Source organism: Sinocyclocheilus rhinocerous, unplaced genomic scaffold, assembly GCF_001515625.1.
Source record: "Sinocyclocheilus rhinocerous isolate Xijiao unplaced genomic scaffold, SAMN03320098_v1.1 scaffold1246, whole genome shotgun sequence".
In the NCBI taxonomy this organism is placed as follows: domain Eukaryota; kingdom Metazoa; phylum Chordata; class Actinopteri; order Cypriniformes; family Cyprinidae; genus Sinocyclocheilus; species Sinocyclocheilus rhinocerous.
The window spans coordinates 147,104-171,770 of NW_015630543.1; the positions used below are offsets into that span (position 1 = coordinate 147,104).

The 24,667-nt window shown below is 39.0% G+C and overlaps 1 protein-coding gene across 1 annotated transcript in view; it reads right to left on the reverse strand.

Moving 5' to 3' along the window:
* The window catches only part of LOC107740526 (lethal(3)malignant brain tumor-like protein 3), a 62,510-nt gene extending 39,897 nt beyond the window's left edge, over positions 1–22,613 (reverse strand). Inside the window, exons 1-6 of the mRNA XM_016552976.1 lie at positions 22,376–22,613; positions 16,496–16,607; positions 14,341–14,491; positions 12,525–12,597; positions 3,946–4,030; positions 3,749–3,843 (exon numbers count right to left, since the gene is read on the reverse strand). Coding sequence (XP_016408462.1) covers positions 3,749–3,843; positions 3,946–4,030; positions 12,525–12,597; positions 14,341–14,491; positions 16,496–16,607; positions 22,376–22,477 — 618 coding nt within the window. The 5' untranslated portion in view covers positions 22,478–22,613. The remainder of the gene's footprint in view (positions 1–3,748; positions 3,844–3,945; positions 4,031–12,524; positions 12,598–14,340; positions 14,492–16,495; positions 16,608–22,375) is intronic.
* Between the last annotated feature and the right edge of the window lie 2,054 nt (positions 22,614–24,667).

Genomic DNA, 24,667 nt, shown 5'->3' on the forward strand with positions numbered 1-24,667 from the left:
ACGCACACACGCACCAGTTATACACTACTTACACAGCTCAAGATGCACTATACAGATTTTCGCTACTACAGGTGACTAGTGATTCTGTTACAATGTATTCAGAAAATATTCAGAACCCTTCTCTTTTTTTTTACATTTTATTTAGCAACCTTATGCTAAAAAAAATTAAAAACATGTCACACCAGTTTACACTTCATACTCCATAATGACAAAAGAAAAACAAGATTTGTGATAACTTTGCGCATTATAGGGTTTCTGCAGGTTTATGAAGGTAAATTTAAGACTTTTTAAGACGAAGTACAGAAAATTTAAGGAATAAATTGAAGGGAACAAGATATGTCAATATGGTCTCTAAATGTAGATGTCTAGTGAGCAGACAACGATGTGTATTAGCAACACTTCAAAGTTTTAAAATACAAGTCCCAATTGATCTTCATTCATTTTTAATTCATTTTAGAGAGAAAAAAAACGTATGGCTTAAACAGCTCTGGTCTCAGTCACTAGAATACAGAAATAACTTTTACTCTACCCTGTGAACACACTGCAAAAAAGTGCTGTTCCTCAGTATTTGTGTCTTGTCTTCCAGTGCGAGTGTCTAAAGATTCTTAAATTAAGAAAAAAATGAGATAAGCAGTCTTGCTTTCTGTGAAAATGATCAAAACAAAGTGTGTTTATGAATAAAACAAGAACAGATATCTGCCAATTGGCTCAGAAAAATCAGCTTAATTCAAAGGGAAAACTAGTGTTCATTCGCTGGAATGAAATTGTGTTCGATTACTATTATCTTAACCCTGCTTTGTGTCTGTATTGACAAAAGCCATTGTCAGCCACTAGATATACAGTTATGGCCAACATCATAATAATTACATAATATGTACAGTGATTCTTTCTGCAAGTTACATGGCAGCAAGAGACTGTCTTGAGTGAGTCATTGAATCATTCACTCAACCAATTTGTTCAAAATCACTGATCATTCAGGAACAGATAGAAATGTGCAACAACTGAAATAGATACATCAACAAGAATATCTGTAATTATGTGGAAAGATACATTTAACTGTTATTCAGCCCTGCTGATATACACAGATGGATCCAAGTATTGTAAATATTAGACAGTGTTTCCCATTAATTACTCTAATCTGTCCTGCCACAGTTTCATAATGGATCGAAAATATATTTACACTTCTCATAATATCATAAATGATCACTAATGTTGTATTTTACGCCATTGCTTTGGCGTAAAATAATCAAACTAAAAATCGAAATCGTGATATGGGTTTGTGCACTTATCAAATGTGATTTATTTAAATAAGCATATACTGTAGTATACTAAATTCATGTTTTAAAGTGAAGGCCATCAGCTCATGATCTTGTTCATACTCAATGCAGTGAACTCCATCTCTGTAAGTGCTGTGAGTTTAAAATGCTTTTTGGAAGCATAATTTCCAACATTTTTGTGGACAGATGATGATGAATTATTAACACAATTAACGCGCCCACCACACCCAGACCTAAGTAGGTCATCTTATTACATTTCATACAATTAATTGATGATGAACATGATGAAGGTCAACAGCTCACTGCGTGATGTAGCCTATATATGCCTCTAAAATTCAAGAGATTGGGGCAAAAACACCCCTGTATATGTCAGACCTATGTCCTGTCTTGTGTTGTTGTTTTCTGTCTATGTGCTCCCCAGGACTTAGTTTGGTTACACTTTATTTCGATAGTCCACTTTAGACATTCTACTAACTATAAGTAACTTTGTAACTACATGTCAACTACATGTCAACTAATTCTCATTAATTTGCAACTACATGTCTACTAACTCTCAGAGTAGACTGTTAGGGTAGGTTTAGGGTTAGTAGAATAAGTTGACAAAGAAAGTGTTAGAAGATAGTCTTAAGTGTTAAGCAGACAGTCTACTAATACTCGACTAACTGCTAGTTGACATGTAGTTACAAAGTTACTTACTGTTAATAGAATGTCTAAAGTGGACTATCAAAATAAAGTGTAACCTATTATTATTTTAAAAAGTTAAAAAGCTGCTTACCACAATAAATTACCATAATTAAAAACTATTTTAAAATGTTTATCATGACTCTTCATTTATTTATTCCTTTAACAATCACATTTACATACATTTCTCTGCACATTTTGTTAAGTTTGTTAAGTAACAGTAAGTGGAAGCCTATAAAAAGGGCCGCCTCCAGTTTCCCCTTTGTTTTGCTGCCTCCAGCTAGCGCTGTGACGTCGGCTGATCCTAGTTACCTGTGGTTGGCCTGGCCGTGCATCACTCAGTACACAACAGGCCAATCAGAAGAGAGGCTCATGAATATTAATTAGACAGGCCAAAATCGACCTGTTCTCAGCAGAGCTCCTGAGAGAGGAGCTGTAAAAATATATTGAGATGGTTTTTGGTACTTATACCACAAATATATATTCTTAAGGACATCAAAACCTAAAATAAAACTCCAGAAAGGTGTACAATATGGGACCTTTAAACAATGCAATACTAGCAATGAGCGCAATGTGTTCCGAATAGCACGAGTGCAAATGTGACATTGATTATATACAAGTTCAATAAATAAGTTACTATTGTGTTATATTTAAGACACAATATTGTCTGTTTTTGCTAAATTTTTTTCAATGAAAATATTACCTATAAAGCCACAGCAGAACTGTTGTGTGTCTCCAAGTAACAAACAATGGTGTTTCGTTTGTAAATGAATCCACGTTTTGAATGAATTGGGTGAATAAAACTTCAAAGGCCCATTCATAAAGAGAGTCATTTAGTTCATTCCTGAATGAATCAGCTGTTTGAACAAATCGAATGAATGAATTACTCAGCGACTTACTCATTAATCAAGACCCAACTGCCACCTGCTGGCAGTTTCTTATTTAAAGTATTATTTTGTAAAAATATCAATTACAAAAAAAAGAAAACAAACAAACAAAAAAAAACATTAAAGGGATAGTTCACCCAAAAATGAAAATTCTGTCATAATTTCCTCCTCACTCCTATGTCATTTCAAACCTGTATGGCTTTTTTTCTTTTGCAAATCATAAAACACGATATTTAGTGTTGGTAACCAAACTGAGTTTCTTATTTAAAGTATTATTTTGTAAAAATATCAATTACAAAAAGAAGAAAACAAACAAACAAAAAAAACCATTAAAGGGATAGTTCACCCAAAAATGAAAATTCTGTCATAATTTCCTCCTCACTCCTATGTCATTTCAAACCTGTATGGCTTTTTTTCTTTTGCAAATCATAAAACACGATATTTAGTGTTGGTAACCAAACTGTTTTGGAGCTGCAGTAAATGGTCTGCAAATATTTCCAAATATGAAGTCAGATGCAGCTTCTGAAATAAAATCAAGGCCATCGTTGCCTAAAAGTTTGTGTAAAAAATTCCATGTTGAATCAAATAGAATACTTATTTCTAAAGCTTCTTTTTATAATGTCTGTTTGATCCTTTTCCCATTTGACACAATAATGACTTTAAATGATCTTTTGGGCGTAATTTCTCAACCAAATTTTATACGTAATTAATTAGATTAAATAATCATCACATCGCTGTAATGAATTAGATTAACATTTTTAATCGCTTGACAGCCCTAAAAAATATAATAAACAAAAACTCTACACTGGTGCATCACTAGATATTCATGTCTGTATCAAAGTGGAATCAAAGGTTGTGTTCTTTCATAACAGTGTCACTGAACGCTAGCGTGTGTTGTCTCACCTCTTTGAAGAGTTTACTGGGGGCAGCGATGGCTCTCTCCTGCTCCAGGTACGAGGCCCAACACCACGCCTTCTTCTTGCCTCCGTACGGAACCGCTGCATCATGGGAAACAGTCACAGGTGTCATAGAGTGTCAGACAGGTGTCACAGCCATCTGCTGCCCACAAGTGAGTGAGTGAGTGTGTGTGTGTGTCTCACTGTATCTGAGCAGTGCTGCGTCTCCTCTGCGTTTCTTGCGGCCTCTCGTCGCCCCACGTGCCGGTCGCCTGCTTTCTTTCTCTTCCTGTTTTACACACACACACACACACACACATACACACACACATACACACACAGACACACACACACACAGTCACACACACACAGACACACACACTCACAGACACACACACACACACACACACACACATACATCAAAACAGGAATCTAATGTAAAATCTGCAGTGGCTTCCAGAACAGTAAAATACAGTTTATCCTGACATCTTTTTCATATGACATCTACTCAGTTTGTGTGTGATCTCATCTGGCAGAAAGCAAACACATGCTCTCACGTAATCAGCTCTCGAGAGTCTCTGACTAGGGTTGGGTATCGTTTGCATTTTATCAATTCCAATTCCGATTCTGCTTATCAATTCCGATTCTTATCAATTCCAGTTTATCCTGACATCTTTTTCATATGACATCTACTCAGTTTGTGTGTGATCTCATCTGGCAGAAAGCAAACACATGCTCTCACGTAATCAGCTCTCGAGAGTCTCTGACTAGGGTTGGGTATCGTTTGCATTTTATCAATTCCAATTCCGATTCTTATCAATTCCAATGAGATTAAAAAAATGTGATTAAAACATATGTATTCTGTCTCTTTTTGCAAAACATTTAATTGCGGCTGAATACCATGAATAAAAATCAGCCAGCTACATAAAAACTGGAGTCGATTAAGAGCTGTTAAGACCACAATAGAGCTGCACGATTCTGGATAAATTGAGACTTTTTATTTATTTATGTATTTATTTTTAAATGGAGGTTGTAGTTCTCTTACAATTCTGAAGAAAAAACATTAGACAAGCAAACAAAATCTCATGGAATTTATGAACGGAATGATTCAATGACTCACTCAATATTTACTTGTTTCATTACTGGATGAATCAGTGTTTTTGAATGAATCTCTTGAACGAATGATTCAAAGACAAATACATTTTTAACAGCCCCTTTTCACCACCTAAAAATAAAAGATGTGCACGCAGGAACTGATAGGCGGAATCAAGTATCCGATTCTGGAATTGGAATTGAACAACTTTAAAGATGATTTTCTCAATATTTAGATTTTTTTGCACCCTCAGATTCCAGATTTTCAAATAGTTGTATCTCAGACAAATATTGTCCTATCCTAACAAACCATACATCAATGGAAAGCTCATTTATTCAGCTTTCAGATGATGCAGAAATCTCAATTTTAAAAAACTGACCCTTATGACTGGTTTTGTGCTCCAGGGTCACATATATGATCAGGAACATTTCCTGTAGTTATCAATTATAGGAAAACAATGTGTTTATGGTGTTTACATCACACAGAGTTGTCTGTTTTAATGGAGTCACTCTCTTTCTCTCTTTCTGGGTTAGCATGGCACAGGTTAAGTCTGTGTGAGACAGGAAGACCCCTTTCACAACATCCTGTGGCCTCTTTCTTAACAGTATAGTGTGTTCGGATTGTTTGCCAGCAACTGCATCGCCAGCCTCACCACAATTGTGATTAATATCTGGGTTTAGTCATTTTTGTGTCAGTAAATAATAATAATAATAATAATAATAATAATATTGTTAAATACATTTTCTCTATAATATAAATCTGTGAGAGCTATTAATTCATAAACACACTTTTTCTAGTAAACATCATATAATGTGTGAAACATTACATGATTTGTACATAATTTTCAATCCACTTTTAATGATGAAGCCATTTTAGACTTGATTTGAAACTATAATTCAATCAAGACTCTAAAAATGCAAAAATCCTGGATCTTATCATGAAATGTTGATGACTAGTGGTAAACAACATTTAGTTTAAGATAGGTGTTATATTCAGCCTGGTTCTCACGAGAGCAGGTCCTCACACTGCACATAGTGTGACCCATCAAATATAACTATATACAAGATAAATTAATAATAGTGACGATAATATTATAGCACTTTATTTATTCAGTTTTTAAATAAAATAATAAACAAAATAATGAAGTGTGATAATATTATATTTTAAAACAAAAAAGGGAGTATTAACATAATAAAAATACACTTATTTTATAGTAAACTTTAAAATAAAATGCTAATATTCACTTTTTTTTTAAAATATGAACTTTCATCATTTTCAAACTTACAATCAGCAAGATTTAATTTTGGTGGGTTGCCGGCAAGTATATGCGCTGCTGACTGAAGAGCAAATGAAATGTTACAGTTTTGCATTGTGCTTTGAAAACGGCAGCGGATAGCCTAGATTCACGCTTTCAGTTCAAATAGAAATCTCATACAGTACTACACATTGTCGATTTAAATGGTAATTGTGCATTAACAGCTGTCAACCATGTCGGTACGCACATGAGCGGACTGAACTTATTTACACAGCACGTTTTTTATGTTGGTTGCGCACCTGCGTAACACTTAGGTGCACACCTGGTTACAAGACAGAAAGGAGCATTATGACTGGTCTGGGTATATATCCAGATGTGGTGCACTTTCAGCATTTTAACACACTGTGTAGTGTAGTTGTGTGCCGTGCAAACATTAATTTTGTGCTTTACTTGCTTTGAAGGAATTTCCCTCAATTCATTCAGGAGATGTGCCACTAAAATAGCACAGACAGCACATACAAATAAACCCCAACATCACCTCCTGAATTCAAGAATTATTCATTAAAATGATAGCTTATTTTTTTTATCTTAATAATAATAGTTGGCTAATGAAGCTGAACAGCAGTCTATATTCATGTCATAACAGTGTGTTACGTACATTTGGTGCAAATCACACCCTGAAAACGTATTAAGCTAACTGACTACATCAATTCTTGAATGAACTGACTGTATGATCAGAAAGATTGTCTGAAACCACATCTAGGCCTATGTTTAGGAACCGACCGGTCGTCAGCAAGACCAACAAATACATTCATCCCATAAAGCACACACCTGCTCCATGTTAAGCTTCAGTATAGACCAATTCGGAGCAGACGTCACAGTTACGTCACTTGCAGCTGCGCACGCATAGTGGTGGCAGAAAAACACTGGGAACGAGTGGAGGGAAACGGGTCAAATCCATGGAATAAGAGAAAAAATGTATTGTTGTGCCTTTGGATGTCAGAATCTGAATGCAAATCATTTTTATATAACACTGTCGTCAAAGACGCCATTTGAAGCTAAACGCAGACGTTTAAACGGACAGACTATGGATGAAACCTGCTATGATTACCCTGCTTTTAAAGCATAAATTTGATTTAAACAATAGGCCTATATAATATTCATATAGGGAACATATTGTATTAGCCCGACAGTTGAAATACATGCATGAAATACTATTTAAACCTATAACATTTTACATAACATTTACCTATTTTATCTCACAATTCTGACTTTTTTTCTTGCTAATGCAAGTTTATATCTCCTAGTTCGGACTTTATAACTTTATTCAAGTCAACAATTGCGAGTTTGTCAATTCTGAGGAAAAAAAGCCAGAAGTGTGGGATTATAAACTGAAAAGAAAGAATGACGAGTTCATTTTTCTTACCAGAAATGTGAGATATAATCTTGGAATTGCAAGAAAAAAGTCAGAATTTTGAAATATAAACTCAAAATAAAATTTTTTATTATTTTATTCCATGGCTTGAATAGACTGCTACGTTAAAACTGTCATTTTCTGCCACCAGATAGGCTGAGAATGACGAGTTGATTTTTCTTACCAGAAATGTGAGATATAATCTCGGAATTGCAAGAAAAAAAGTCAGAATTTTGAAATATAAACTCAAAATTACATTTGTTATTCTTTTATCCCATGGCTTGAATGGACTGCTACGTTAAAACTGTCATTTTCTGCCACCAGATAGGCTCCGTCATCACTGTTGGCAAACACTGAAATTGGTCTATACTGACCACAGCAAGCAATGTTTATTTACAGCTGACTGGAAAATACCACAACATGACAAGCTTTATAGCAACACTACGGTGTTCAATAAATCAGTGAGAGGGATTTACAGAAACACATTTAAAGTAAGTATGAGGGTAGCATGCAGAATGTACTGTATAATATGCGCATTTTGCCAATTTTATGCATGCATGAGTACCTAGCATTATATCATATATTTATTGAACAGTGTCTTTCATCACATTGCTGTTTTACAAAAGCAAGAGGCCACACAATCTCCATTCTGATTTACTATGGTTAAGGGAATTTCACTTTAGCATGCATCATGCCTGACACTAAATCACTGTTCTGCTCGACCTCTCGTGGCTTACTGCTTTAGTGAACAACAGAGATGAGTGTACAGTAGTACACGGGGATCCTGCTCATTCTGACCAGTGCAGCTCCATGACTTACCACAACCTTTCCAGATGCTTGCGATCACAGGTTAAAGGAGAAAATCACAGAGATTACAGGATGGATTTTCATGTATGATTCTTGCAATTAATAGATTGTACTGATTATTTGTGTGCAAGAAAAAACAAGGTTTCAATGTCATTCACTGGGTGATTTGAGCTTTCAATCATACCCACAGCAGGAAAGAAAAATCAAAAGTGAGATCTCTTTAACATCTCAAATGTTTCTCCTAGACAGAAATGAGTCTCCTGCTTCTCAAACTTGTCTCGAGACAAAAACTCTAACACTCTCCCAAAGGTCTCCTTTAAAGCTTTAGAAGAGATCTCCCATGTTTCTCGCCCATTGTCATTTTGGATTCCTTTCTTTCAGAACTTTCTCATGTCTCAGCTGTGTCTACTTCTATTTCTCCTAAGTATTTTTAGGAGAGACATCTGAGACACTGTTGAGACTGAAATGAGAAATACATGAGAATCACCACTACGTCTCCTGAGGTTAGAAAGAGCAACCACTGAGCAATAAAATATTCCTGTAATGTAGTCTTGATAGAGATTGCAGCAAGACAATAAAGAGATATTCTGTTTGACTCTTTTTTTTCTCAAATATTTCTCATGTCTCATTTGTTTCTACTTCTAGTTCTCCTAAGGAATTTTAGGAGAAACATCTGAAATGCTGTTGATACTAAAATGAGAGATATATGAGAATCTCATCTAAGTCTCCTGAGCTTAGGAAGAGCAACCACTGAGCAGTAACTTTTTCCTATGGGTAAATTCATTCACTAGTAATATGATTATCAGTTTTGACCAATAGGTGTTGCTGTAGTCAAATGAATGGGTAACACTTTATTTCGATAGTCCACTTTAGACATTCTATTAACAGTAAGTAACTTTGCAACTACATGTCAACTAGCAGTTAGTAGAGTATTAGTAGACTGTCTGCTTAATATCTTCTAACACTTTCTTTGTCAACTTATTCTACTAACCCTAAACCTACCCTAACAGTCTACTCTGAGAGTTAGTAGACATGTAGTTGCAAATTAATGAGAATTAGTTGACATGTAGTTGACATGTAGTTACAAAGTTACTTATAGTTAGTAGAATGTCTAAAGTGGACTATCGAAATAAAGTGTAACCAATGAATGTGGTGTGTCAGTGTGAGGTGATGATAACACATAATGTTTGGTGTCAGTATGTCAAAGATACAGACTCAGATGCAGTTTGGTGTCATGAATCAAATTAGTTGATGCTATAAATGAAAACCATTTCGCCTATCGACACATAATCCATAACTTTTGCCGGCATGGTCTGAAGATGATTTGGGTTAAATTTGGAGAAAATCAGACCAACGGTCTAAAGAGAAGTTTGAAAAAGTAGATTTTCAACATAAATCAAAATGGCAGACAGGAAGTTCGACCGACTATGGCATAAATGGTATCAATATTATTGGCATCCACTGCATCCACGGAATCTATCAAGACCAGTCTCATGGCAATAGACAAAACTAATCAAAAGTTATTAGCTTTTTTAATTTCATTATCATTTTTGGCCACAAGTTGGTGCGCCAACTGAACTTTTTAAAGGGGTCATATGATGCTTTTTTAAAGATCATTATTTTGTGTATTTGGTGTAACAGAATATGTTGACATGCTTTAATGTTCAAAAAACACATTATTTTTCAAATACTGTACATTATTGTAGGTCCTCTATGCCCCGCCTCTCTCAAACGCTTCGTTTTCTACAAAGCCCCTCTTATCTATGCACAATCAGCTTGTAACACTCCAAAGAGAAAGGAAAACTTGAAATCGCATCATATGACCCCTTTAAGTTCTTCAGGGCATGGTGCCAAAAACACATAGCAAGTTTCGTAAGGATGCATGCATAAAACATAGCAATATTTTTTTTTTCAAAATTCAAAATGGCCGACAGGGGAAAATTTGGTAACATTCGACTCGGCTTGCTGCTTCAAACGTAAAGAGACCAGCCTTATGATTTTTGGCCAAACCGTTCAAAAGTTATAAGAGCCATTTTTCATACCTCCCGACCGCTAGGTGGCACTGTGCTGAAACTGTGCTGGACAGAATAGATTAAAGCAGTGTAGTGAAATAGCCTCATGTCTACTTTGGTGAGCTCTTTGACAAATTCATTCGTGTGTTATTCAGATACAGTTTGACTGATCAACTTCCATGGTTTTTAGTCGACATGGTCTGAAGGTGATGCGTTTTTTTCCGAATTTAATTTTCGCGAAATTAAACATACAGTCTACAAGGAGTTGGAAAAGTTTTTTTTTTTATCTAAATGGCAGAACATTTTTTATGATGGAAAAAGATGTCATAGGGTGCATTCAGATCATCTTGAGCCAAGAAATTAGAGGACGTCTAGCCCTTACAGTTAAAAAAGTTATTAGCACAAACGTAAGTGCAAACTTGGACAAGTGGTGGCGCTAGAGAGTCTGAGTTAGAGACTCCAAATTTGGTGTGCTTTATGTTCAGACTTTCCTCTATCTGTGTGCCAAATTTCATAACTTTTTACCATACAGGTCTGTGGGATGCCATAGACTTCAGAGCGGAAGAAAAAAGTAGAAGAACAATAACAGATACAATAGATGCCTACGGACCTTCAGTGCTTGGCCCCTAATTACTGAAACTCAATTATAGAGACGATTCAATTGGTCACACTGAGTAAGGAACAAACGGATGTTATTATCAGCAATGTGCAGCCAATATTAATATATTTTAGAGCAGAACATAAGCAGGACATCACAAGGAATATTTCCTTGTCTTTTCCATGCTTGGATATCACAGTTTCTACATTTCTCTGACAAGTTTTCATTGACTGAGAACCTTGTGTTTACAACAATACACTGCACTCAAGCTGACCTTCCTTTTCTATGAACACATGCTCCGGAAGCCATACTGCCTGCGATTTCCTTCTTGATTCATTTGATCAGAAATAAAAAAAGGTCAGGATGATTTCACACAAAAATAGACTGAAACACTAAACAACTGTTTCATTTCCAAGATGTTAACTAAATCACTATAATAAGCTCATGTGACTGTGATTGAGCATACTACTATTTGAAATGTTTATCATTACATACTGCATATTGTTTAACATGCTATTTTTATGATATCTGTCAGTATGCAGCGCACCTGCATTCCATTCTAAACACACACTAAATTCCATTTCTATTTCAAATCATTGTGACAGGTCAGTCAATGCAAGCGTGCTTCCCAGTGCTCACAAACAAAAACACAACAACTGCTGCCCAGATCAACTGCTGTTGAATGTAGAGCTAATAGGGCTGCATGATATATGGAGATTATCAAAGTTGTCAATGTGCATATCTCCATATGCATATTGCAGGGCTTTAAGTTATGTTTATGATGATGCAGAGAATAAACTGGATATGCGACCGGTGTGTGTGTGTGTGTGTGTGTGTGAGTGTGAGTGTGAGTGTGTGTGTGTGTGTGTGTGTGAGTGTGAGTGAGTGTGACTGACTGCTCAAATGCGGAGTTTTGCGCATGGTGTGTGGGTGTGTGTGTGTGTGTGTGTGTGCGCGTGCGTGAGCAAAAGACTGACAGGGTTTCTGCAGGCTTTATGAAAGCACATAGACTTTTTAGAGACTTTTTTAAAACCAAAAAAAAAAAAATTTAAGGATGTAAAAATGTAACAAAAGGAAGAAAACATGTCAAGATGTTCTTCTCTAAATGTAAATGTCTAAGGAGAAACACAATGAGTTTTAGCAACACTTCTAAAAACACAACTTCCAACACATCACCATTACTTTTAGTTCATTTTACAAAAAATAGCTCAAGGCAAATACTAGAAAATGGAAATAACTTTTACTGCCCCTAATAACTTTTAATGTCTCTTCAGTGCAAATCACACTGCAAAAAACTGATGCTGTTCCCCGGTATTTCTGTCTGGTTTTCCAGTGTAAAAAGATTCTTAAATCTTAAATCATTCTCCACTGTCAGATATTTGTTCTTGTTTTAGGCATAAATTCACTGAATTTTGTTAAATTTCTCAGAAAACAAGACTTCATATCTTCATTTTTCATCTTAAGTAAATGTATCTTGAATTAAGGATGTTTAGATATTTGTATGGGAAAACAAAAAAAAATACTGAAAAAGATATAAAGTTTTAGCAATGCATGCAATGCATTTATTGTTTTTACATTTAAGACTTTCTGCTCTGATTTAAGACCTTTTTAAGGGCCTTCATTTGTGAAAGGGCAACTTGAGGCTTTTTAAGACCCTCAAAAACCCTGAACTGAAACCTGCACACACTGTGAGAGGGACGGTGAATATGAAACGCTCTCGTGGAGGTCACACACGCCACGTTTATAAATTTGACACCAGCCTCAGTCTCCTTCGGAAGCAAGTTAAATAATAATAGCAAGTTAAAAGGAAGAGTATAATACAAGCTTTTGCATTAAATAATCTTTGACAGAGCTGCATTAATTTCACTAGCATCTGTTCTTTCACATAAATCACTGTCTTCACAGTGTCACCAGAATAAAATAAGTGACTGTTTAGAGCAAGAGTAGTGTAACTGGTGTAACATAATGAACAAAATAAATAATATTACAAAATTGCATTACTCTACGAAAAAGTAACAAATTGCGTTACTTAGTTACCTTTCATATAACATTTTATGTTACTTTAGCGTTACTGGTTGGGTTGGGCTTGCTTATTTGTTTTTATAACAAAAAACATAAAAGTTATATTTTTGGCAACTGTAAAGGCCCTTTCACAACAAAAGTGAAATGAATAAGCCTCAGGATTTCTCTCATCACGGGGACAGGAGAGGCGTCAGTGAATAAATGGTAAGACAAAGTAACTTGCATGACTTTTTTTTCGAAAAAGTAACTCAGATATTTCTTTAAAAATTAAAAGTAATGCATTATTTTATTAGTTACTTGGAAAAGTAATCTGATTGCGTAACTCTTGTTACTCGTAACGCGTTACCCCCAACACGTGATCTGAGGAATCGTTCAAACGCTGCAGGACGACACACACGCTCGACGTGAACACTTTCTACACATTTAACACTTCTTCAGCTCATCACTAACACTACGGACAGGGCTCGAATTGGGGGGGGGGATGGCGTCCCCCTGGTTGAAAAAAATGACAAAAAACATCCCCTCTGTAGAACCACCATCCCCGTTGGATTATTAATGTTGTGTATTATGTAAAACTTATCATGCACATGAAATGTTAAAATTCTCTACTTACGATAATTTACGAACTAAATAACAGTGATAGGCCAATCAGAACTCGGTACTGTAACAAGCTGCGCACAAGCTGAAGCAATGTCCTATTTCGCGCAAAATGGTTCAAGCGCAACTTTTGAAGTTCTTTAAAAAAAGACAACAGAAGGTATGATTTTTCCTTGATTAGAATTTAAAATCATCCCTTGACATAATGTATGTTATGCTGTATGTGTGACTGTGAGGGACTGAGAGATGATAGGAGAGCTGACAATATCTGACTTTTCAAAAAACAAACAAAAACTCGTCTTGAGAGTCCAAAAGCATTCACTGCGCGATAAAGCCTATTAGAATGCAGTTAGAATGCCCTTATAACTTCAGCAATGAAACAAAAAATACCCATGTATGAGTCTTTATGTTTTTATATTCATTGCACAAGCAATATACTTTTCTGAATATCAGCAATGTCATCTTTATTTATGCATGGCAGGCCTAACCAGCCAAAGTACCAGCATAAACTCACATTCAGCTAAATATACTTTAATTATCAATATTGACCAAAATTCCTCCATTTCAGGCCCCAGAAGGAAAAAAGCTTATGAATAAAAGTTAATGTAACAAGGCAAATTTTTCATTAATTAAAAACCTTTTTAAAAATAAGACACATTTTGTAATCATTGTGTAAAATTAGCTTTAGGACACATCCCCCAACCGACCACACCACCCCCCCTGAATTGTTTTTACATTTGGACCACTGACTACGGATGATCAGTGGTGATAGTGATGCCTCAGTGGCAGTGCAGGACTTACTCTTGCTGCTCCTGCTGCAGACAGCGCTCGCTGCAGTGAAGCCCGTCAGACAGGAAGTCCACCACGGAGCCCTTCCTGTTACAGCGGACACACACCAGGCCTCGCTGAGCCCACGCCGTCTCCTCCTTTGAGACCGGCCCCTCAGAGACAGCTGAGGAAAATCAACACACATTTTGATTAAATAATCAATCGATCAATAACCAATCATTACCTGCAATATCAGACAAGCCTGTGCTCTTTTCAAATGTAAGCCTCTGGATCGATTTAAAATGCCATTATACACTAAACCTTGTTGCCTGGCACTTATAAAAGTGACTCAAGGTTTACTGAATCTTATGTTGTTCCTGCTTTCATTCCCAGATGAGCATGCAGGACATCAGAGATATCATCTACATCTGCTCCACTATCAGTCAGTGTCACTACTCCTACAAAAAAGAAGTTTATATGTTCATTTTGTTAAACAAACTTAAAAGTTCAAGCATACTTTCCAATTACCTTTATGTAGTAATTATTTTAAAATTAGCATACTAGTAGTATACATTTACATTTAGTCATTTAGCAGATGCTTTTATCCAAAGCGAGAAATGAGGACAATGGAAGCAATCAAAACCAACAAAAGAGCAATGCTATACAAGTGCTATAACAAGTCTCAGTTAGAATACAAAACGAATAGAGAAGCTAGTGTTAGTTTTTTTTAAGAAAACAAGCAGTTAGTAATTGAATAGAGTGCAAGTCTAAAAGGAACAAGTTTTTTTAAAGATAGAATTAGAATAGAGAGTGCTAGAGTTAGAGGGTCAAATATAGATGGAAGAGAAATAGCATTGTATACTCGTATACTTGCAAGGGTACTATCGCAATATTTTTTCGTTTATTAAAGTGTAATTTTACGTGTAAGCTAGTTTACATCTACATCTTTCTTTTGTATCTTGCTATTAAATCTTACAGAGAATTACAAAGAAACAGCAAGTAAAATTTTGTAAAATTTGCTTAACCTTTTTTATTAACAATTTACAGATGAACTTAGAAGTATACTGTTATTTTACTTGTTATATATATTGTACTTGTTTATGAAAGACCACTCTGTGTGCTCTCACAGTAAACTACTAGTTTAATAGTTGTTATACTGCAAGTAAACTCAAGTTTTTTATTTTTATTTTACATGCATGTAGCATCATAGTTATACACTGAAAAAAATAGTATTATTCAAGTCAAAAATATTATTTAACGTCACCGAATCAACCAAAATGCATTTATTTCTAACAACAAAACTCATTTATATGGTTTAAACCAGGCAGAAGTAGTAGCAATAGCAGGTTTTGTATTTTTACTTTAACTGAACATTATTTCAGGTGATTGTATTGTGACAGTATCGTAGTGAATGGCTGCATCTGTTCACTTGCACTAACATGATCAGCCGTAATCGCAGTGAAAATGAGGCTTTTCTCTTTTCATTTGACTCCATTCTGATTCACAGTCTCTGCTGTTAAATTATGTTACTGTGTAATTAAGAAAAAATGGCAGGTGGAAATTCATTTCATTTCAGCCCACTTATTTTTTATTTATTTTTTTATTACCATAACAACCTAGTTGTTCGGAATTTGCTTGGCGAGCTACATGCAGTTGAGCTGAGAACGTTCAACAATAATAATAATAATATCAACAATAATAATAATATACATTAAAATATACATAAATGCATAAATACATCTATAAATATATGTCATATCAATTACAAAGCGTGAAATGCAGATGCACAGATACCAGAGGAATTAAGAGCATGCACAATCCCACAATAAGTGCTGTTCAGAAAACGTGTAGACTTAGTTTTAATTGCTCTAAGGCGTCTGCCTGAAGGAAGAGGCATAAAGAGTTGTCTGGCTGGATATAAGGGATCTTTCATGATTGTTAGACCTTTTTTCTGCAAACGTGAGACATAGATCTCATCTACAGTGGGAAGATCACAACCAATAATTTCTGAAGCAGTCGGAGTTAGAATAATACCCAACCATTTTTACCACTTTATGAGCACAATGAAGTGAAAATCACAGAAATCTCCAGTTTACGTCTATGGGATGTTGTGTAGAACTAGCTAGAAACTGTAAGCAGAGGGAAGGGGCAGTTCTAAACCCAAACACGAGCTTATGATTGTGTTTACCCTCTTGTGCAGTGGGGACGCTCCATGTGGTGGTGGCGTGAGCTTTCTTGCCCCTCTCCTCCTCCATCTCGTCCGTTATGACCTCCAGGACCCCAAACTCATTCACCCGGAACTAAAACACACATAACGGAGACGCTTGCACACTGTCTGCAATGCTGAATGTACACAACTAACCTATACACTCCCACCAGATGACCGTCATTAAAACATCATAAAGATTTAATGCAGTAAACCGGTCATGTTTAGGTTCATATTCAGTCTTGTGTTTATATATACACTGCAAAAACTGTCTTCTTACTTAGTGTTTTTCTTAAATCAAGAAGCATTTACTTGACAAGTAAAATGACTTAAGATTTTAAGTCTTGTTTTAAAAAAAAAGGATCAAAATGTTAGTTTTTGCTTAAAACGAGCACAAATATCTGCCAATGGGGTAAGAAAAATAATCTTGTTTAGCCTTTGAATTAAGATTACTTTTCTTACCCCATTGGCAGATATTTTTGCTCGTTTTAAGAAAAAACTAACACAATTTTAACCCTTTTTTTTTTTTTTTTTTCATTTTAAGACCAAACACAACATAACCTATAAAAAAATAATAATAATAATAATAACAATAAAAAGAGAAAAAAGAAAAAAAAAGACTTAAAATCTTTACCTGTCAAGTAAATGCATCTTGATTCAAGAATGTTTAGATATTTGTACTAGAAAATAGGGGTGGCTCGATACCACTTTTTCAGAACCGATCCCGATCCGATACCAAAACTTCTGAGTATCGGCCGATACCGATATCAATCCGATACCAGCACAGTTATTTTTTAATCAGTTTTGAATTTCTATACCTCAATGTGTGTTGAACTGATCGTCACTCAACTATCGTTTAATCTACTAAATATAGACAATTTCTTTAAATTTAATAACAAAAGGAAAAAAAATATATAATCATAATCTATGACAAAATACTATTGTAAACTAGTTTAGATATAATATTAGGAACATTGAATCATCTTGGAGAGAGTTTCATCATCTTGACTGTCGTAACCAAACGCGACACGCCGTTTGAATGCTGAATGAAGGATGACAGACAGCTGCAGCGGAGAGAAGAGTTTACGTGAACTTGACTTAAATATTCATCTGTACCTCACATTAAACTGTGGAACGGCTTCAGAACACTTGGAATATAGTGCACAAAAACTTTATGGTGCTTTATAATGTTTACGCAGAATATCGGATTTGGATCGGTCTCGTCTGATAGATACCCGATCCGGCAGAAAATGCCAGTATCGGAGCGATACCGATACTGAATATCGGCGCACCCCTGCTAGAAAACAAGACAAAAATACTAAGTAAGAGAACACTCTCAGTTACTCATGTAACCTCGGTTCCCTGAGATGAGGGAATGAGACATTGCTTTGGGAATATCCCTTCCTCCAAATACTACTGAAGCCTTATTGAATCACGCCAGTGAAACTGGCTAATGGCATTCAAGCGTATGAAATATGAGGGGCTCCCACTCTATATAAGGCAGCGCTTGTATGGCATCCATTCAGAATCTTGACTGAAGCAACTTGGCATTCTAAGATCCTGAGCTAGGTGACACGGCAATGAGAGCAATGTCTCGTTCCCTCATCTCAGGGGACCGAGGTTACGTGAGTAACCGAGAGCGTTCCCTTTCGATTCGGTTACTTCTACATTGCTTTGGGAACATATAAAATCCCTCCGTGTCATAGCGATGGATCCTGGCTCGTATGTCAAGTTTCACGTACGGAACCGTAATGAGAGCGACTATGATATTGGCGCCCTTGGTAAACACAGCCCAGTCTACAGGACCTAGTCGAAACCATGTAAACGTCACACTTTACGTCACACCAGGGGCGAAGTTAACACCGGTGAAACAGAGAATGTGAAATGGTGGCGGCTCTGGCGCCGTCACATATAGATTAGTTGAAGTTTGTTTAATTTCAATGAAATAATGTGTTATGATGCAATGGCCGTAACGGTGCTCAAAAAAGCAGAGTATGATGGTGATCATGTCCTAAAAGATGTGATGAACAATATCATAACAATGTGATAAGCTGATAGGGACAGCATTGCTTTGGTGGCACGTCAGTACCGGGGTGTATACGACCTGGTCGAAACCACTGAGGCAAGCAGCTCAGATCATAACTGAGGCTGAGTAGGCTTGTGCGCTGCTCGCACTGACAGCACATGTGAGGCAAGCGACAACACATCTAGGTTATAAAACCTCGCGAAAGTGCTGGGTGACGACCAGCCTGCCGCCATGCAAATGTCCTGAATAGATATGCCATATGCCCAGGCCCACGAGGACGCGAGTCCGCGGATTGAGTGGGCCCAAACCCCTATTGGACATTCCACACCCTTAGAGCCATAAGCCAAAGCAATTGCGTCGACGATCCAGTGTGACAGCCTTTGCTTGGACACAGGCAGGCCTTTTGTGCGCCCTCCAAAGCATACAAATAGCTGCTCCGAGAGCCTGAATTCAATACATGAGTCGTCAATTGACAGCGCCTGCAGGTCGCCAACTCGCTTAACAGAGGCCAGCGCGAGCAGGAGCGCTGTCTTGAGAGAGAGCGTGCGCAAGCTCGCTGATTGTATGGGCTCAAACGGGGGTCCCGTGAGAGCATCAAGCATAAGCGCCAAATCCCAAGTGGGCAGGGTGGAAGGGCGAGGAGGGTTCAGCCTTCTTGCTCCTTTTAAAAATCGTATGATCAGGTCATTTCTGCCGATTGGGCGATTATCGACGTGCGCACATACACGCACATACACTTTCAATGTGGATGGTTTACGACCACTATCACCAGCATCTTCACCAGTTCTGGGAACCACTGCTCATTGGGCCATTTCGGTGCCACTAACAGAACAGATTCTCTGTCCTCTCTGATTTTGCAAGGCACGCGAGGCAGAAGTTTCACTGGAGGAAAGGCATACTTGCGTACTTTCGGCCAGCTGTGAGCTAGTGCATTCACTCCCAGGGGAGAGAGCACACATTCCCTTGGTGATTTATAAACACTACCACTGTCACGCTGTCCGTCCTCATGAGAACGTGACGGTAGAGAATGTCAAGGAGAAAGCACTCGAGCGCTAGGTATACAGCAAGGAGCTCCAGACAGTTTATTTGCCACAACTTCTCTGTTTCTGACCACGTCCCGAAGGCTGGTCAGCCGTCGCATACGGCTCCCCAGCCCCTGCTCGATGCATCTGTCGTAACAGTCTTTCTCCTTATCACTTGGCCAATAGGAACACCCCGGCGATACAGAGTCATATTGCGCCAAGGGGTCAGTGCATCCCAGCAGTCGCACGTCACTTTGATGCGCAAGGTGCCCGCGTGGCATGCGCTCTGTGGCACCCGGCCCTTTAGCCAGAGCTGGAGCGGTCGCATATGTAGGAGCCCTAGATTGCACACTGTCGAGGCGGCAGCCATCTGGCAGAGCGTCCTCTGAAAGCATTTCAGTGGGGTAGAGTGCCCTAACTTGAAGACTGCGAGAGAGCTGATCAGTTTTTGTGAGCGCTCCTCCGACAGACGCGCTCACATATTGATTGAATTCAGCTCCACTCCTAAAAAGGAGATGTTCTGGCTCTGTACCAGTATGCTCTTTTGCATATTCACAGTAAGCCCTAAGCTCTGAAGATGAGCGAGGAGACTGAGCTTGTCGTTGAGCAGCACGCTCTCTGATTGGGCTAAAACTAGCCAATCGTCGAGATAGTTCAGGATGCGCATTCCGCTCTGCTTCAGAGGAGAGAGAGCAGCATCCATGCACCAGGGATAAACCGAAAGGTAGGACCGTGAATTGGTACGCTACCCCCTCGAATGCAAATCTCAGGAAACGCCTGTGGCGAGGGGCTACCTGAATGTGAAAATAAGCATCCTTTAAATCCACAGAGATAAACCAATCTCTCGGTCTGACGTGTGAGAGGATTTGTCTCAGCGCGATTCAGCGGTCTCAGGTCCAAGATTGAGTCCGCCGTCTTTCTTTGGTACCAGAAAATAACGACTGTAGAAGCCGCTCTCGCGATCTGCAAGGGGCACTGTCTCTACAGCGTGTTTTGCGAGGAGGCTGTGTATTTCCTTTCACAGAGCTGAGGCATTCTGCTCCCGTACAGTGGACATTAACACACCGTTGAAACAGGGCGGCCTGCGGAAGAACTGAAGCGTGTAGCCATTCTTTATTGATTTCATAAACCACTCTGATACCCCTGGCAGTGCCTGCCACGCTTCTGTGAATTGTGACAGCGGGCGAGGCCGTGAGGAATAACTCGCCGTTGGGGGGCGGGGAGTTTAATACCACACGAGTGTGAGAGTGAGTGATGGGGGAGAGAGAAGCGAGAGGAGGAAAATTGCTCTGATATTGAGGTGTGTTTTTCGACTTTTGCACGGCATAGTGGAAAAGTCAAAACACAAACATGACAATTGCTTTCGCCGCCCGCAACAGGCAGGGGGGCATGGTGAACACACACAGCGGAGCGAGCAGACTTCTTCAGTGGCTCATCTTCGGTGCTGGGTGCAGCTTTCCTCCTCCGAGAGACAGCGTCAGGAACGCGGCTTTGATTCCGGTGCCGGTGGCCTGCCGTCTCTGTCAGGGCGGGGCCTCTCGCTCTTCGAGCCCTGACGGCGCTTGGGCCACGGCTGTCTTGGCCTCACTGCCGGCTCATGTTCACGCCGAACTGCAGCAGAAGAGGTGTGCGGTCTTCCCACGCGCTGCGCTGAGGAGGAGCGGGAACGCGCAGGAGGGTTCGCGCCGGCGAGCTTTGGCAGGATGTGGCTAATGGCCTTCGACTGTTTCTGCGCCTCGACGAAGCGCTCCGTGAACATCTGCACCGCTGCTCCGAAGACACCTGAGGGATTCACGGGTGCGTCCAGAAGGGCCGTTTTTAACTCCTTGAGTCCTTTAACTCGGTCAGAGTAAGTCACAGGTGACAATCTAGTACCACAAGATTTCCCATGCTGCGGCCGATCACTCGAGCTGTTACCTTCATCGCTCGGAGGGCCAGGGCCAGGGGAGTTGAACATACCCCACTTGGTCAGCGCCGTCCACAGAAGACAGGAGGAAGGAACCCGGGTTGTGCACTCGACTGGTGAGCGGTGCGTTCCACGACTTCACTATCTCGTCGTGCACCTCGGGGAAAAAGGGCCTGGGCCTCCGCGGGGTGTCCTTTCGGCCGCGGTCCGACTGGAGGTACCACTCGTCCAGACAGCTTCTGGCTGGCTCGGCAGGAGGCGTCCACTCCAAACCGAGCTCATCAACTGCCTTGGACAGGACGCGTAGGAGCTCGACATCACTATGATGGAGGTCCCCTGCGTCGCTGCCATGGGGCACAGTGTAATCCAGCAGGCTGTTGGACCACTTCTCTCTCTTGCCACCGAAATGGCTTCATCTTCCTCTTCAGCGCTCTCCATGGCACCAAAGGACACCACATCTTGAGCACCGGGGAGGGGCGGAGATCAGCGGTCATGAAGCACACTAGAAGGGGACCTGCAGCAGGGGGGTGAGGAGCGCGCGGGCTCGTCACCTGACCCTGACAGATCCACATCAGAAGCTCGCGGCACTTTCCGCCTTGGCTCGAAACAGGCTGCAGAGGAAGAGAGCGGCAGGGCTAGTTGAACTCGCCTTGGACGATGGCCACACGGAGCCTGAGAGTCCAGAGGCACATATCTCCGCAATTGGGGGTAGTCCGACCCCCCAAGTGCTGCCTCTGCGTGGGCGCGACCCAGGCAGAAGACACACGATTCATGGCCATCAGAATATTTGATTGGCTCTGCACAGTAGTATTTGGAGGAAGGGATATTCTCAAAGCAATGCAGAAGTGACCAAATCGAAAGGGAACCATTTTTTGCAGTGTAATAAAGGCCTATATGTATTTGCTAACCTTGAGCTCGCTGCCAGGCAGTGTTCCTACTCCGTCCTTCCAGTCCATCGCCCCGTACACGTCAAACTCTGGAGCGGCTGTGCTCGGGCCTGACGACTCCATCACACCCGCACACAGCTAATCTGAAAAACACAGCATAATAACCCACACAACCGCCAGATATATGAGCCTTATTCACAATATACCACAGAAGGTCATTACAAACCACACTGAAACTCTTCTGTGCTCTTTGTACTTCATCTATACTCACACTTTGTGTGTTTTTACTACAGAGAAACAAAGTTAAATTCTAGTTTAGTTATTTAAGGTTTGTATGCGCATGTAAACATGCAGCATGCACAGTCTGAATCAGAATCCATAACACACCAAAATTTAAAAAAAAGAAGAATTTTGCTTTGCATACAAATTTAAGCCTTTTTTGAGATAATTGCATTGTAACATGTTATTTTAATGACAATTAAACCAGCACTAAACGTCTTTTTCTTTAGTTTTTGGGGTAAATATGGCCCAGATATATTCTTGACTGATCAGATTCATCCATATACTAATGTAAAATCATTTAAAACACTCTGAATTATGTTGCAAGTTATTTCAAATAACAAAGAACAATTAGAAAGCTTTATCTAAACAAATAAAGAGTTCAGATGCAAAAGCCTCTAAGTGCCATCTGAAATTTTCTTCTAAAATTAGCATTTTTCTCAGGCTCCTATGTTTATGTTCAGTTATTTCACTTTAACGCAATGAAAAGAACCTACTCATTACCGTTAAAGTGAAATTACTGAACCTAAACATAGGTCATTTTAGAAGAAAATTTCAGACGCCACTTAAGAGGCTTTTGCATCTGAACTCTTCAAATAATACATTTTTAGTCCAGAGCTAGTTTACCAGCTATCATCTAATGAATTGCACTGTTTTGTGCGTTAAGACAGTACTCATTTGTAAACTGACTTTAATGTATAATCTATAAAATAAAAACATTAGAAGAAGACTCGTTTCTTATCTGTCCTTCAAATCAATGTCAAACCTTCTTTTGTAAACCTACGTTACCCTTGGACAACCACGAAGCACCACAACACAAACACTGTTTCAGATTAGGTAACAAGCTAAACTGGAAGACAGGCAATCTTTAGGGTACACAGGCAAGTTTCAGGCGAGTGTGTGTGTATGTGTGTGTGTGTGTGTTAGTGCCGCATGAGGCCTAGCGCATGTGTGTCATTCCCGGATCCGCCAGCAGAGCGCGCTACTGCCCGCCGTTCATCCGCGGCGCTGGAAACTTTCAAGCCCGTTCAACAATGAAACCAAAAAGAAATGCACGCAATATTGTCACACATTGCAACATTTTGTCAGCGCATCGCGTGTTTTGATTCATTTTAACATGGTTTCGCATGAAACGCCTCGGTCAGAGAGTTGAATAACTGTCGCATATCCGGACGTTAAACGATTTTTGCAGCTGTTGTTGGTATTTATAGGTATTTGCTATGTTATATAATTAAACAAAGTTCATTTTCTCAACAAAAATTTGAAATCTCCGTGCAAATGCTTTACTTTTCTATGTGAAGTGCAATATTTCGGCATCTATTTGAATTACAGTTTTTTTAAATAATGATTTGATGATTAAATTAAACGACGACGATGATGATACAAATGAAATGCATGTTTATTTTCCACCTTGAGTTTTACAGCGCCGCGTTTTCCTGTTAAACGCGTTTATTTCCAGGTTTGTGTGTATTTCTTGCGTGCAGCTCTATTGTATTAAATAGTTTCCACTGAATGAGGTGAAATGATTCGGCTCGACGGCGACAGTGCAGTATTATTTCCCCCTAAACATCGACGACATATTTCAGACGGCACAGTATCAGATATTAAAACACTTTTCTTTAATGTGTTTTAAAGGCAGTTTCTCAAAATGGCGGAGCAGGAATTATATTCACTATATAATTGAAAGACACAGGCCTGGCGAATCGCGACATTATTGCTGATCAATGACATTTAAAGTGCATGATTGAGCCGACCGCGCGAGACGTGTTTTGTTTGGCACGAGCAGTTCCTGCTGTTTCCAGCACACAGGAGCGAATGCACTGCTGCTCTGCATTATTCTACACAGATAAACCTATGCTTTATTCCTGCCATCAGCCGCACATGTACACTTTGATCCTTTCTATCGACTGCGTCTATTTTGAGTGTCACTCATTCGCGTTATTCTTTATTGCATACTCTCTTCCTGCTGCTCATATTATTGATGACACGTCCAGGCGTTTTCTACTTTAAATCTAACTTTCATTCTTATTCCTA